Source organism: Felis catus, chromosome B1 (assembly GCF_018350175.1).
Source record: "Felis catus isolate Fca126 chromosome B1, F.catus_Fca126_mat1.0, whole genome shotgun sequence".
NCBI lineage: Eukaryota > Metazoa > Chordata > Mammalia > Carnivora > Felidae > Felis > Felis catus.
Window position 1 is genome coordinate 73,935,147 of NC_058371.1, and position 15,602 is coordinate 73,950,748.

At 41.6% G+C, this 15,602-nt stretch overlaps 1 protein-coding gene across 4 annotated transcripts in view; it reads right to left on the minus strand.

The window, feature by feature from the left end:
• The window catches only part of TMEM131L (transmembrane 131 like), a 171,047-nt gene that overhangs the window by 85,784 nt on the left and 69,661 nt on the right, over nt 1–15,602 (minus strand). For all 4 annotated transcript variants that reach the window (XM_045055764.1, XM_023252754.2, XM_045055763.1 and 1 more), the window contains exons 4-5: nt 5,052–5,120; nt 153–276 (exon numbers count right to left, since the gene is read on the minus strand). In XM_045055764.1, coding sequence (XP_044911699.1) covers nt 153–276; nt 5,052–5,120 — 193 coding nt within the window. The remainder of the gene's footprint in view (nt 1–152; nt 277–5,051; nt 5,121–15,602) is intronic.

Sequence of the window (15,602 nt, forward strand, 5' to 3'; positions counted from 1 at the left end):
AATAAATGCTAAAGCAAACACACAGAAGGGAAGAGTTTGGGTAGCAGAAAAGGGGGAGACAGGGAGCAGAAAGTAAAAACTTCAGGCCAAAGAAAGCAAAAAAATCTGGCAGCCTGCCACAGCATAGTTTCCAAGAGTACATCAACACTTACCCTGCAATGAACAGGAGGCACATGAAAATGTCTAGCAGCTGTAAACACTGAATTCACCACGACCTCACTATCCCTACTAGGGTTATAAGCATAGAGAATCTTTGCTGCAGGGTGACCCAGGAACCTAGGAGGGGAACAAGGAGAAAAAAAAACCCAATGTATTATGTGGTTCTAAATATAGCTATCCATCCACCCATCCCTCCACCCACACACATTGTATATATACTTTAATCCCAGAAAGCTGTTGATGTTCGTTAAAGTTAAAAGCAACAATTATTAAATCCTGTTATTACTAAAACATTGAATCCACAGAAACTTTTTAAAGAATCCTTTCTTTTACAAGACACACTTAATGCCAACCAATGGTAACGCCTCACTGACTTTTGTGTTAGAAGAATTCAACACACATGGGCCATTAAATGCTTGCAAATACTCAGAGTAGGAAATAGGTACTCGCTCTGACTCAAATGAAAATACGTTTAGGTAAGAAACTGTACTCAGAAAAACCCAGTTTTTTTAGGGTTTCTTCTCTGAGTAATAAGTTTAAAGAGGCTTTCCAGGGGAATGGATTTCAACTCACAAAGGGACTTTATCAAGCCTTATGAAAGGAAAACTTAATTGTTGCTAAAGACCATTCTTCTGAGAAAAATGAAAACTCAGCAGCACTTTCTAGCACTTGGTCTTATCCATTCAAATCATGAGTCTTGTAGAAAACCCTGATGAAAGCTTTGGCTCCTCCCTCCACAAACGGGCACACACAAAAGTTTTACACACGGCTCGAAAACACTTGTGCACTAAGGTAAGAATGTCTGCTTTCCAGCAAACACCCTGAGAAGGACGCCCATGTTAATTCTTTCTTTCCTCTGCTTTCTATCCACAAGACTAGCAAAGGAACTGCAAGGGAACAGAGAGCACTCTCTGGCCAACCTACCTGCCATGTTCCCTGGAATCATTTACTCTGATTCCTACTGCCCAATACCAAATTCACTCCACTTAACTCACATTGTCATAAACAGAGAGCCAGTGAAAGTTTCACTGAAGCCATTTCTCCAGTTTTAATGCCCTCAGTAGCAGAGACCCAAATATACCGCTCTCCTAAGTATGGCCTAGAAATAAAACTATATTTTAAGTTCAGCAAAAATTCATCTACCTTATGCTTGCATTTCTCTGATTTTATTCTGACTTCTCTGATACTAAGAATTGTGTGTTTTAAGGAAAATTAAGTGTGTGCTGTCTGTCTTACGTGTAACAGTGGGATTTCCAAACTATTATACCACCGCCATCAAATCTCTCACATTCTTCTTCCAGCTTTCCTCCTACTTTTTTTCAAGATTTTATTTTTAAGTGATCTCTACACCCAACATGGGGCTTGAACTCACGACCCCAAGATCAAGAGTCGCATGCTCTACAGACTGAGTCAGCCAAGCCAAGCGCCAACGCCCCCACTACTTTTAATCACAAGTCTTCACTGAAGGTTTAATACAGCCAATGTGTTATTTTCAAAAACGGGTTCTTTACACCCAGTGATAAATAAAATATACATCAGTGTGATCAAAACCTTGATATTTTTTTAGCGTTTGTAGCTAATACAACTAAAAATATTTTAGACTACCATGAGCACAAAAGGTCACCTCAGGGAGTCCTGCTTGGGGAGGATGGGGCTCACATTTGTCTTTTCCTTCCATTAAATTAAAAAAATAAAGACTTCCATGTTTTAGGTTTTAGGTAAATAATACGATTCAATCAGCAAAGCTATTAATACTTGTCCTCAAAGCTTTATCTCCCATTCATATCACTGGAATATAAGATTTTTAGTTCAAAAAAATACAAATGTTTCCCAGGCAAAAACACATTAAAAAATCGTACTGCAAAACTGCAACTCTAGGGAGCCCAGTGACTGTGTTCCCCCAGAAACCTCACCAGACCTGACCCAGACCTGGTTACCACTGGGCTATTTTTATTCTATGTTTTTTAATTCTATTTTTAAAAGCGTTATGAGGATAAGAATTTCCTTCACTAGTGACAACTGGAAGGTACTCTTTAATTTAATACTACAAAAGAATGATTAAAATCTTTTAGGAATGATTAGTACTTTTAATCTCAGGACCAGTGGGATATTAACCCTTAACAACAAATCCTACAAAGTGGATTGTAGGCAGAAGGCAGCTGCCAGAAGGCAGCTGGATAACACACCCCTGGTTCTGCATCCCAGAGGAAAACCAAAGCTATGAAAAAGGGATGGGGTTTGCCCAAGGTCAACTTCAAAATAAACAATAGCAAAAGCTGAACAAGGGCAGTGAAGAAATCAGAAGGAGAACACTTGGGCTGAAGTTTGAATCTAATGCCTATAAATTAGACCATTTGTTAAAAGTAAGGTAAAACTTGACTAATTTTAGAAGTGTTCTAATTGACTGCAGTTTGTTATTGAGACTTTTTTAAAACTTCAGCAAAAATAATTTATTCCCTTAATCATATCCTAGATCTCGCTTATTAAAAAAAATAGCATGCTATGTGCTGACTTAGAAATGAGAAGACAATTCTAAGATTTATTCTGTTACTTCTAGCAAAGTGCCCTTGGGCAAAATACATTACTTCTTAGCAAGAAATACATAAGCATCTGTAGTCCATGCTCAAATATGAGATATTTGAAAATCTCACACAGACACACACGCACGCGCCTCTCTGTATGTGTGTGTGTCAGTCTCTCAGATAATACCTACCTCCACTAGTCCACTATCCTTCTAGGATTGATATAAAACTCAACTGACAAGAGACATGATTGTACTTTGAGAACTATAAAGTACTACATACACAAAACTGTATCATCCAAAGATGATTCAAGTCTACAATGTAGTAACCTTTTTGGGGGTGCCTGGGTGGCTCATTCGATTAAGTATCTGACTCTTGGTTTCAGCTCAGGTCATGATCTTGCAGTTCGCGAGTTCGAGCCCCACATCGGGCTCTGCGCTGACAGCAGAACCTGCTTGGGATTCTCTCTCTCCCCCTTTCTCTCTGCCCCTCCCCCGCTCGCTCTGTCTCTCTCAAAGTAAACTCAAAAAAAATTTTTTTTAATGTATAAAGATTTTAAACATTTGTTTTTCAAACTGCTTCCAGTTATGGGGACCAGAAACTGACGCATATAGCTAATTAACATATGTTGCTAATACATCTATACATTCATGTGCATTGATCACAGGATTTTTATCTTACCGAAGAGTAAATATATTATAGATAGCCAACATACTATGAACTGGAGTTGTTATCCTGATCTAATTGTACTTACTATATCCATCTTATTACATCTACCAATCTGTAATATATATATTTTTAAAAGTAGGTCCTGCACTAAAATTTCTTTTTACGATAAAGACTGTTCACAAAAGCGATCTCTCAGAATTTGCAACCAATGAGGTTTTATTATAAATTCAGCTTTGAACGTTTCTACCTAACAGTAAAGGTGTAAAAAACTCAAACACCAAAAAGCAGACACCTCGAATCTTGTAAAATCAGCAAGCTCCCCTCACACTTTTCTCTCTTCTTCCTTTACAGAATCTCCTTTAAAAGCTCCACAAGAAACTTTTATATTTAAAGTTAATTCTTCCTTCACCTTAGGGCTAATCTTTTGATGATCAGAAGGAAAGGGAAAGAAGGAAATCCAGATGAATAAAGGAGGGCACACCAGGGGACCACCACTAACTCACCCCAGATGCTCTCCTATCACCACGCCTATTTCATTCACATAACTTCTCTTGTAACTCAAATAAGCTCTTCGTAAAACTGAACTGATGTCCCAGGCTGCTGAAATAAGCAGAGCTTTGACACCTAAAACACTCTTTTACTTCCATACCTGAAACTCCACCCACGTGAAATTGCATCTATTCAGTTCTGCAATATTCTGCATCCGGGGAGTTTAACATTTTAAGTTTCAAACTTCAAACACTTGTTAAGTGTCACAGCCAACAAGAGTCCTTAAGTCCCTTCTGCACAGTGTCACCATGCTATTTCTCCAAGTTCCCAGATTAGCCCCACAACCAACACTCAGATCACATTCCCTTCATCTTAACGGTTCTTAACACAATGCACTCAGCTTATGTGTGCTCTTCTCCACTTAACGTCTTTCCAGTCTTAACTGTGGTAACTAATGTTTGTACATGCAATTGTAAATCCCACAGCATCACAAGCAGTAAAAATAAGCAGATGAATCTAATTAAAAGAATCTAGGGGCGCCTGGGTGGCTCAGTGGGTTAAGCGTCCAACTTCAGCTCAGGTCATGATCTCATGGTTTTTGAGTTTGAGCCCCTCATCGGGCTCTGTGATGACAGTATGGAGCCTGTTTGGGATTCTCTCTCTCTCTCCCTCTTTCTCATTCTCTCTCTCTCCCTCTTTCTCTCTGCTCCTTCCCATTTGCGCTTGTGCAATGCTTGTGCGCTTGTGCATGCTCTCTCTCTCTCTCTCTTTCAAAGAAAAAAAAGAAAAAAAAAGAACTCAGAAACCATCAATATTTAGTGTTTTCATTACACAATAACCTGATTTGCTATAGAAAAACCAGGAGTTAATACTGACTTCTTATCAAATTCTAATCACTATAAAATATTATAAGGTATATTTATTAATAACTGAAGAAGTAGCTAAAACAATCTTATACTCTCCTTTTCACAAAAATATTCCTTTTAACAAGCCCCAGAATCAACATCCCTTATATTATTAATATACTTAAAATGTATTCAACTTTTTATATATATTAATATATTTTAAGTATATATATATATATACACATACATATATATACATATATGCATATATATACGTATATATATACATACATATATATATAATATCCTGAAAGCAAACAATGCAAATAATACAAGTTATTAAAAATTACAAAGAAAAGATACTTACTGAATTCCAAAATCTAGAACTGATGGCTGAAAATGTAAGCCCTTTCCACTAAATAGTTTGTCTGAGAAGCTAAAAAAGAAAAGAGAAGACAGATTATTTTTTGTTGCAATTTTGAAACTTGAATGCTGAGTTAAGAGTATACACTTAGGCCAAGGGCTCTCACAAGATATAATTTTACTCCCCTATTGATGAGTCTGAACTAGATCTTAAATGTAAAAATTGAATTATTAGAAGTCTAATACAATTCTATACTTGCAAAAATTTAAGATACTTTTAGATTATGGTTAGTATAACATATCACAAGTACAGATTCTATAAGCATTCGACAAAAATGAGGAAGCAGTTAATTTTTAATATACATTTAATTTAGGTTTCATTTATGGATGAATTCAGATAATACGACTATTTTCATAAACTACAAATCAAGACATACATGTAAGGTGCCTGGGGATGAGGGGTTGGAGAGGGAAGAGATTTGGCCTCTAAAGTTGTAAGAGGGAAAGGATGGCAGCAGAGCCAGGGATGCCCCTGAAGGCTGAAACCATCCCCAAGGCCGTATTTTTAAGAACAATCATCACATAAAACCTCACATGGCAGGTCACATCTTCAACAGCTATTAACCAGTTATGATGATTTTTCTTTAGAATCAAGACACATACCAAATTAACATACCACAAAACAGAGTAAAATAAAAATATATGTATAACATAATAAGATAAAAATATATATATATATACATATACATAAACATACTTAAAGAGAAAATACAAAATATGTGTGTATGTACTTGTATTATGTGTGATATATTATATACACCAAAAACCTATCAATGCTTGTGACATTTTAAAAGCCATGCAATCCAAAACTATTGAACTGGAGAAGCCCCTAAATGCAACAAGTGTATCTATTTTCAAAGACTCCAGCAAGCTTTCTAAAATGCAATCTTTCCACTGCCTCCTCCCACCAACTAGCACGGCACCAAACATGGTCCCAAGATTGGTCCAGGAGTGGACATCTGAATTTCAGAGCTGCTGGCCAAAAGAAGCTTTGTGACCTTCAGCAAGCCCATCTCCCATTTTTCTTGAAGGTGCAAACAATACAGAAACCAGAAAACCCCTTCCAAAATCCTCATGTCATAGGAAGGATCCTGGCTGCAATCTTTCCTTCCTCCCTCCACTTTTCTGTCCCTATCTAAATCAAAGTGACATCTCAGTCTCCACATGCCCAATTCCCACCTTTCTACTTTCGTTGAGCTTGAACAGATAAGAGGTATGTTGTTTACTGGCCTCCTAGGACAGGACTAACTCCATGACGATGTGCAAAAAGGCCACTAACACACCCAGTTGCCTCCAGAAACGTTTTCAAGAGCCCCAGGAGGTGATGGATGCAAAGAAGTGCCAACATCACATGTACCACAGCCACCCCGCTCCAGATCGAGCTGGCCAGGTTTTAGCATTCCAGAAGAAAAGGAAAACAGGCAACTTCACATGCCAAAAATTATCTTAGAAAAGTCAGGGTACTGTATAAGTAATAAGTAAAACAATTAATGATAGTCTCTTCCTGAGTACCAAAAGTGGATTTATCATCAGATTTCACACCCAACTTCTGCACGAAGACAAGGTTTTAAGGATTTAGGTAGCTCACTTGAGATCACATAGCTATTAAGAGTCAGAGCCAGAATTCCCATGCAGATCTGTCGAGGCCAGAAATATGAAGCTGGTACGGAGTCGGGGCCTATCCAAGTTCACCAGACCTACCCAAGGAACCAAGGCACTCTAGCGGTTGAGTGAGGGTTTGAGCTTTGGCGTGCAGACAAACTTGGGATGCCAGGCCCAAAGCCACTACTCTCCAGTCCTGAATGGGTCAATCACTCAACTTCTCAAAAGTCTTAGCCTTACTATCTTAAAATGAAGATGACAACAGTATCTACCATATAGTTATCCTGAGGTTAAAATGAGATAATAATGCCTTTGCTTCGTGCCTGGCACATAGTTAAGTGCAATAAATATTAGATCATGTTACGAAGAGGAAGACTGTCATCTAACAAGAAAAGTAATGAGAACAGATGGAGAAGCCAATTAAGCCTGAGTCAGAGCTGACCTGGGGATTTAAAAGTCCCAAATGGGGAGCAGTAATTATCTCTGAATAGAACAGATGAAATATAAACCTGCACCATCTCATATCATAACAGAGATTTTTAAATCCCACAATCAGGAAGTTTTACACACCCAACAAAAATCAGATATGAAAGGTCCAACCTACAGCAATAAAACTAGAAACAGACAGACTGTCTCTAACTTCGAAGAAAACTCTATTTCAATCTCATAATGGAGAAGTAAAACCATGTCAATATTTCTTCCTAAAAGTCACAGAACAGATTCATTTTTCTCTTTGGTCAGTTTCAGCTCACTCGACTTTACAATTTGGAAAGGAGAGCAAGTTACAAGGGGATTTAACGTCACTGTCTAAGGTTACAAAGCTAGTACTCCTAGATAAAACCATTTTAGATGTAGACACTGCCCGGGAGAGTATTCACACACATGCACATGTCCTCAAGTATTTGTTAAAGACTTTAGGGGGAGGGGGCCTGGGTGGCTCAGTCAGTTAAGCGTCAAGACTCTTATTTCAGCTCAGGTCCTGACGTCAGGGTTGTGGGATCAAGCCCTGCATCGGGCTGAGTGTGGCATCTGCATGGGATTCTCTCTTCCTCTCTGTCCCTCCCCTCCACCTCAAAAATAAATAAATAAATAAATAAATAAATAAATAAATAAATAAATAAATAAATAAATAAAAACATAAGGCACAAGTTTTTTAAAAAAACTTTAAGGGGGAAAAGCAGCAAACTGCCAAAAATTAGTCAACTACCAACACGTATTCTCAAATATCAGTGGTAGCTAAGAAATTACACTGTGTTTAAAGACGCCAAGGTTTTCACTTCCAAATCCATGACATCAAAGTAACTTAAGCCTTAAGAGCTACAGCAATAAAAGACAAAATTCCTTCCCTTTGCTCCTTTCATTCAAAGTCAGCATTAACCTTTTCGCATGTGTGCCCTTAATACTGCTGATGCTTCTTTTACATCACAATTCACCTGGCCTCTTTCCCTCTTATGAATTCGCTTTGTCTGGCATAAAATAAACTCAGACATCTTGTAAAAACAAATTAGAAAATTATGCCACATATTTCTAATGTGTACCCTCCCCCCCCCCAGGAAGGTAATTATAAGGAAAAGCCCTTTATTAGAAGAGAAAGATAAAAGAGGAACCATTTTTCTTCTATTACAGGAGGGAGGCATAGGAGGAGAACTAGAGGTGACAGTAATCTGAGATGCGGGCGCTCTTGTTTATATGGACTCCACCCCACACACTCTCTTAGCCCTTCTAAACACCCCCCCCCTCCACCGTCACAAAGAGCTGAATCTTTCCTCAGCAGCAGGACATGTGGATGAGGAATCTACACATTATTTGGAAAGAATATCATCACCTAAGATTACCTGACTTTTTGTCTTTTATCATCTTCTCTTTTTTGGAAACTTCAGCTAACTTTTTTCTTTGTATATAAAACAAAGAAACAGTTTTTTTTGTTTGTTTGCTTTGTTTTTTAAAGTGGCTGGTATAAGAGAAAAGAAAATTTCTCTGGAAATTAGAAGAGCTTGGTTCAGGTCCCAGATATGATATGAGCTCCCATGTGACACCAGGCTTCTGTTTTCTCTTCGACAAACTGAAGGAGCTGGACCAGACTGCATGGCTCCGGGATCCTTAGAAGGGCATTCAGATGCCCCGACTCCTTCTTCCTAGGAAAATTATATCTATTTGCTGATATCAGACACACCCATTAAAAAATTTCAGTCCAGTGACTTCAGTAGGGAATGAATTAACTATAACCAACTGTTTAAGCCATTCAGAAATGTTATCTAACCAAATACATCATTCCAAACACAATGCTCCAGCTCCCTGGAAGGAGCAACGGGACCCAAGGACTGTGGACCAGGCCTCAACGGCTCATGGCAATTCAGTAAGGACTAGCTGCGCCGGGGCAGGTGACCAGCTCTAGGAAGACCCTCCCCTCAAGGTTACAATCCAGGAAGCCAGACAAGGCTCAGATGCCAACAAACAAAACTCAAAGATCAAGAAAGTTCAAAGTGAGGGACAGAAAGTTCTGAAAAAGTCAGGAAAGGCTTAGGGTGGGGGGTGGGAGGGGGCAGGGGCCTCAAGGAACAGTCACCACAAATGGAAACTGAAGGGAGGCCACTCGCAAAATGAACAGCAGCAGGGAAGACACAAAGGCTAGGGAAAGCACAGGCCGCATCTGGAAAACACCATTCAGGCAAGGAAGACACACTAGGAAGTTGGGGTGGAGTCTCTGACTGGTGAAGCATATGGCAAGGGAGGTGAGCCTGAACAGTGAGGACAGAAGGGAGCAGACAGGAGGGCAGCCAGCAATACAGTCTTACTGGAGGACAAGGACATTGGGATGGTGCACGAGCCAGACGCTCACCACAACACGCCATGAAAACAAGACTCATGCACCGTGGCTCTGCGCTGGGTCTTACCCCTAAAGGAGCCTAAAGGTTTAACCAATCTCTGGAGGACACTGCAAAGTTCCAGAACGGGGCCTGCACAGGCTGGTATAGTCCTTTCTGAACAGGTAAAAAATAACTTCACCTTCCAGCAAGGATTTGAGAAACAATGGTGGCCACCTACAGAGAAGATGGAACTGTCTGGTTTTCCACATTCCTAAATGCACTGATTTCCATTTGCCTCTCAAAGCCCCAACATCTCCAGCTGGCTGTCTTTTACATGCAAACTCTTCTAATACCTCCAGAGCATGGCCATGACCAGGCTTTAGCCACTGGATGAGTACAAGGACAAGAGGACTGGCTTCCCACACAGTCCACAGACCCTCTTCTGCCTCAAGGAAGGTAACAAAGGAGACCATAGCAAAATAATACCATAGCCTAGACTCTGAAGTATTCAAGGAAAGACATGTTACGCTAATGAGCTACTTACTGGGCTGTTCTCCTTAGAGTCAGGAGAATGTGAGTGCGCACCAGAGCTCAGTGCTGGGACTGCTGTAAAAGACCCACAGAGTCCACAAAGGTAGAGATTTGTGCACTGTTAATCCCCTTGCACTCTGAGAAAACACACACACACACACACACACACACACACACACACACACACACACACAACAGGTATATTCAGGACTCAGCTGCTATTCCCAGGCACCTGGCGGGGGGGGGGGGGGGTGCGGGGGCGGTGGGATTTAGTACTTCCCATCATACGGCAAAACTGGGATCGAGTCCTACGCAGATACAAGAAGCCCCAGCCTAAGGCAGCCCTTCCTGAAGCCTGTCCACAGTTAGACCGGCCACTCCAGAGCAAGGCCTGCACGGTTAGCATGGACACTGCCCTAACCACTCCAGTGATCCAAGGGAACCCAGCCACAGGCCTTTGGTGAAATGGCCCGAACCATGTGATTTATGAAGTAAGTTCTATAACTACATGGGTTATGAAATTCTACATAATAATCTTAGTACCACAAGTTGCTTTTGGCTCTTCCTTTTAACTTAAAAAATATTTCTAAGAGTTTACCGTGGCAGATATGATAGACATAAGCACATCTACTGAAGTTAGAACTGTCATTCTTCCTGGCAAAGTAACTACTGACAGATAGTCACTTAAGGATGGAGGCAGAAACCAGTATTTTTCCCTAATGAATCCCCAACGAGTGGGAGGGCGGGGGGTATCATTTGGCCGAAGAGAAAAGTCCTTGGAGCAATCCTAGCAGTGGTCAAAGGCACCCTCACTGATAAGGGGATATTTGGCGCATTAAACCAGCCCTACATGTTGATGGCCAGGCCTTCCCAAGGCCAGGACAAAAGTCCTACACACCAATCCGTCCCTCGAGTTGCAAAGACGTTCTCCCAGCTCATACCACCCAGGGATGAGGTGTTCCTTCTCTCAAAGATTAATGCCCGAAAGCCCCTTTCTGGATGGAACCTGGGCTGGTTTCAGGCCCTCGCCCATCCTGCCCTCTCCAGGATTCTCAGCATCCCCTCCTGCTCTTTCTCCTCCACTTACATATAGGAGATACTCATACTCCGGTCACTCCGACCTGATTCAAGTCCCCTCCTTCCCTTCAGCTATGGGTCAAAGTAGCAACGACAGCAAGTACACTTACTGAACACTTACCAGATGTGTGTACCAGATGCCGTGCCCAGCACTCTGCTATCCTGTGTAATCCAAGGAACCCTGTGTGGCTACTATTAGTATCCCACGTCCACACCCAAAGAAACAGACACTTTGAGGGTTTCCACAACCAGCCAAAGCCCACTCCACTGCTGGTGGCTGAATGGGAATGAGCCCCTGGCTACACCGCCTCCCGTCCACGTCTCTGGGGTCCTGCTCCCTCACTCTGCCGCAAATGCTCTTGCTGAGGTCATCAGTGAGAACAAGCTGGGAAGGCAAGTGCTGAGGCTACTCAATCTCCCCACTGGCTACTATCCTGAAGTGCCCCTCCTTGGTTTCTAGGAAATCTCGCCCAGTTTTCCTCCGCCCTCCGTGCTGTTGCTTCTCACCTCCCTGTCAGGCCCTTCTCCCCCACACTACTGTCTCCTCAGCCCTCCCTAAAGTCTCACTTTGGCCAGGCACACCTACCCCCTAGTTTTAGCTATCACCAACAGGGTGACACTTCCTCTAGGGACATCTGTCACTTCTTTCTCCAGCGTCCATGTTTCCTTACTTCAACCACAGACTTCCCACTGTCACCTCTCCTGGATTCCAAAAGGGCCAATTACTAATTCTTCTAGACCTGCCTGTAGCTAGAATGCTGGCATATGACCCAGACTTGGCCAGTTTCACCTGCCTGAAGCGGGCAGGGCATCAGGAGATGATGCCACAAGGAAGGGAAGGAAAGAAAATGGAGAATCGCTCTGGGGGTAACCACGGCAGCCAGGCAGCATGGTTAAGTGTCAGGGACAACAGTGTCCTCGGCATCTGCTTCCATGGCACAGTTCTAGCTGTGGTTCTATCTGCTATGTCCCCTCTTCCATTCTTTGTTTTTCTCAGCCTGGTTCTTAAGTCTTCCTAGAGATTCTGAGAGCTGCCCAACATCTTTTCAATAAATTCCTTTTTTTTTTTTTTCCTGCTTAAATCAGCCAGAGCTGGTTTCTGTGGTCTGACTGATTCATTTCTCAAGACTGTGTATCTGTGGCCTGGACCCCTCTGCTGAGCTCCTGACTCAGGTTTCCAAATGTACCAGACACCATCCCACAGATGGCCCACAGGCACATCCAAGTGGAATCCATGGTGGAGTTCAACGTCTTGCTCAGACTCCCCAATGGATCACAGCACTGCACAGTAGTCCCTTATCCACAGCTTCGCTTTCTGTAGTCTCAGTTACCCACCATCAACCACGGTCCAGAAGTAGATAATCCTTCTTCTGATACACAGTCAGAAGGTCACTACTAGCCTCATGCTACGTCACTTCACTTCATCTCATTAGGGTAGGTATTTTATCATCTCACATCATCACAAGAAGGGTGAGAGCAGTACAGTAAGGTATTCTGAGAGAGATCACATTCATACAACTTTTATTATAGTATACAGTTATAATTGTTCTATTTTATTATTATTGTTGTTGTTAATCTGCCTTTGTGCCTAGTTTATAAATAAAACTTTGTCAGAGGTATGTATGATGGGGGGGGGGGGGAACAGCACAGTTGACCTTTGAACAACACAGGTTTGAACTGTGCAGGCCCACTTACACACAGACTTTTTTTCAATAAATATGGTACAGTACTGTAAATGAACTTTCTCTTGCTTATTATTTTCTTAACATTTTTTCCCCTAGCTTACTTTACGGTAAGAATACAGTATATAACACATACAACATACAACATGTGTTAACAGATGGTTTACGTTATCAGTAAGGCTTCCGGTCAACAATAGGCTCTTTGTAGTTCAATTTCTGGGGAGTCAAAAGTTATATGTGGACTTTCTGCACACGGAGAAAGTGCCCCTAGCCCCATGTTGTTTGAGGGTCAACTGTATAGACAGAGCTCCAGTGCTACCCACAGTTTCAGGCGTCCACTGGGGCTCTTAGAATTTATCCTCAGAGGATACAGGGTCTACTGTATTCTCCTCTTGGTGAGTGGCGGCCTACCTGCCCAACCAGGAGACCTGTTGAGATTCTGACTCCTGTACTTTTCTTAACTCCACATGCAATGGATGCTGAGGACTCTGCTGGGACCTGGCACATAGACACCACTCAAATCTGTCCCCTCCTTATAGTGACACTAACAGGACCTTATATTCAAAAGGCATTTGCGATATTCTGATTTGTCAGTATTTACTCCTCATATATATTTGGTCTTTGACCACAGTTCCTGGCTGACAGGTCCCAAAACCGTTGGCATTTCCCAAGTGTTAAGGGGGACAAAGGTGTCTTTTGTCATGTTAATGGCTGTGGAACCCAACCACAGTGGGTGTGCTGGTTGCAGGGGAACCAACCTTGTGATTAGAGACTTGGAATTTTCGGTCACCCCCCCACCCCAAACTCCTCAGGGAGGGGAGAAAGGCGGGGCTGGAGGTTGATTCAGCCAATGGCCAATGACTTAGTCTATCCTTACTGTGTAATGAAGCCTCCACAAAAACCCAAAGGACTGGGTTCCTAGGGCATCCAGGTTGGTAAATATGTACAGATGCAGAAATAGTGGCACGTCTGGAGTAGGCATGGAAGTTCAGTGCCCTTTCCCCAGGCTCTGCCTTATGTATCTCTTCATCTGGCTCTGGATTCTTATCCTATACCATATCATTCAATAAACTGGTGAACATAAGTGTTTTCTTGAGTTCTGATAACTGCCCTAGCAAATTAATCAAACCTAAGGAGAAGGTCACTGGAAATACCCACCTGTAGCTGTCAGAGCACAGACTGGTGTCTGACATGGGGATCCAGTGGGGAGGGCGGTCTTCTAGGGCTGACCCTTTAACCTGTGCAATCTCTGAGTAGGTAGTGTTAGAAGTGAGCTGAATTTTTGCACACCTTACTGGTGTCCTAGAGTTGCTTGGTGTTGTACGTGGGAACCCCCATACACACTGGCATTGGGTCTGGGAACCCAAAAAGAGCACTACCTTTGCATTTCAAAGAATTTTAAAATATATTATTATATTTACATATTTAATCATACCACAGTTCATACGCCATCAAGAACTCCTTTAGTTAAGTGGTTGAATTTGCAAGAACTTGTAAAAGAAAAGGAGAAATAAATACATAAATAAAAAGAAAAAGGCTGGTAATTAAGTCCACGTTTCCTAACTCCTGTTCCAACTTATGCCTTTATGCAGTGTATGACTTCTCATCTATGTTTTAAAGATTTAACATGCTGGGGTACCTGGTAGCTCAATCGGTTAAGCTTCCAATTCTTGATCTCTGCTCAGGTCACAGTCTCAAAGTTCGTGGGCTTGAGCCCTGCATTGGGCTCTGTGCTGACAGTGAGGAGCCTACTCAGGATTCTCATCCTTCCTTTCTCTCTCTCTCTCTCTCTCTCTCTCTCTCTCTCTCTCTCTCTCTCTCTCTTCCCGCCCCTCCTCTCTCTCAAAATAAATAATAAACATTTAAAAAAATAAAGATTTAACATATTTTCCTAGATTCTACTACATGTTAAGATAATTAAATGTGATTTTTCAGTCTGCAGAATACAAAAGGTATTTTGTACTACCTTTCAGCTCTAGGACAAGTTAGGACGAAAAAGTAATTCAGTAGTAGATATCTCCAAGTAGTAATAGAGCTGGCCAGATGCTACATATCAGAAGTGGAAGCAAAGGCAAAAACTCACATGAACACTAAGGGAACCGCCAGGCAGACTAGGGATGAAGGACTTTTCCTTCTCAATCACAGGGAGACAATGCAAGTTCATTCAATACTGTGGCTATTTTTAGAAAACCAACTCTGAGCTCTCAAAGTGTCCATATAACTTTAGATATTAGTTCTCTGGACATGAACTAGCTATTATTTAAAGTTCATCTATAACCTTTTAAGCAACTGGACAGCTACACTTATTCACATTATAAAAGCAGCAATGCTGTATCTCTGACCATTAACTTCTTCCGTCTCCCTGCATTAAGATATTACAACAGCCAAGGCAGTGTGACCCAGGCCTCCAAAGATGAATAAGAGGCTGCCTAACTTTCATGTGCCTACAGTGCTGCATATAGTACGAGGTGGAGCAGAGTCCGTAAGAGGGAAAAAACAGTGTGAAGCAGGTTAGGAAAAGTGTTCTGGATGAGGTGGCATGGAGTAGGGCTTGTAAGGCTGGATATGCCACCTTCAGGTAAAAGTGGAGGAGGGATTCCAGACAAGGGGAGAAACGCAAATGACGACACACAGACTACAGAAAGGCACGTAAGGTAAAAACCGACATATATAAGGTAACTTCTTGGAGTTTCTTGGTTGAAACTCTAAATGAAAGAATAACCCTATGTAACTTCAAATCCCAGGACAACATTTTAATTCAAACACTATGAACCGATTTTGTTTTTTATTTATTTA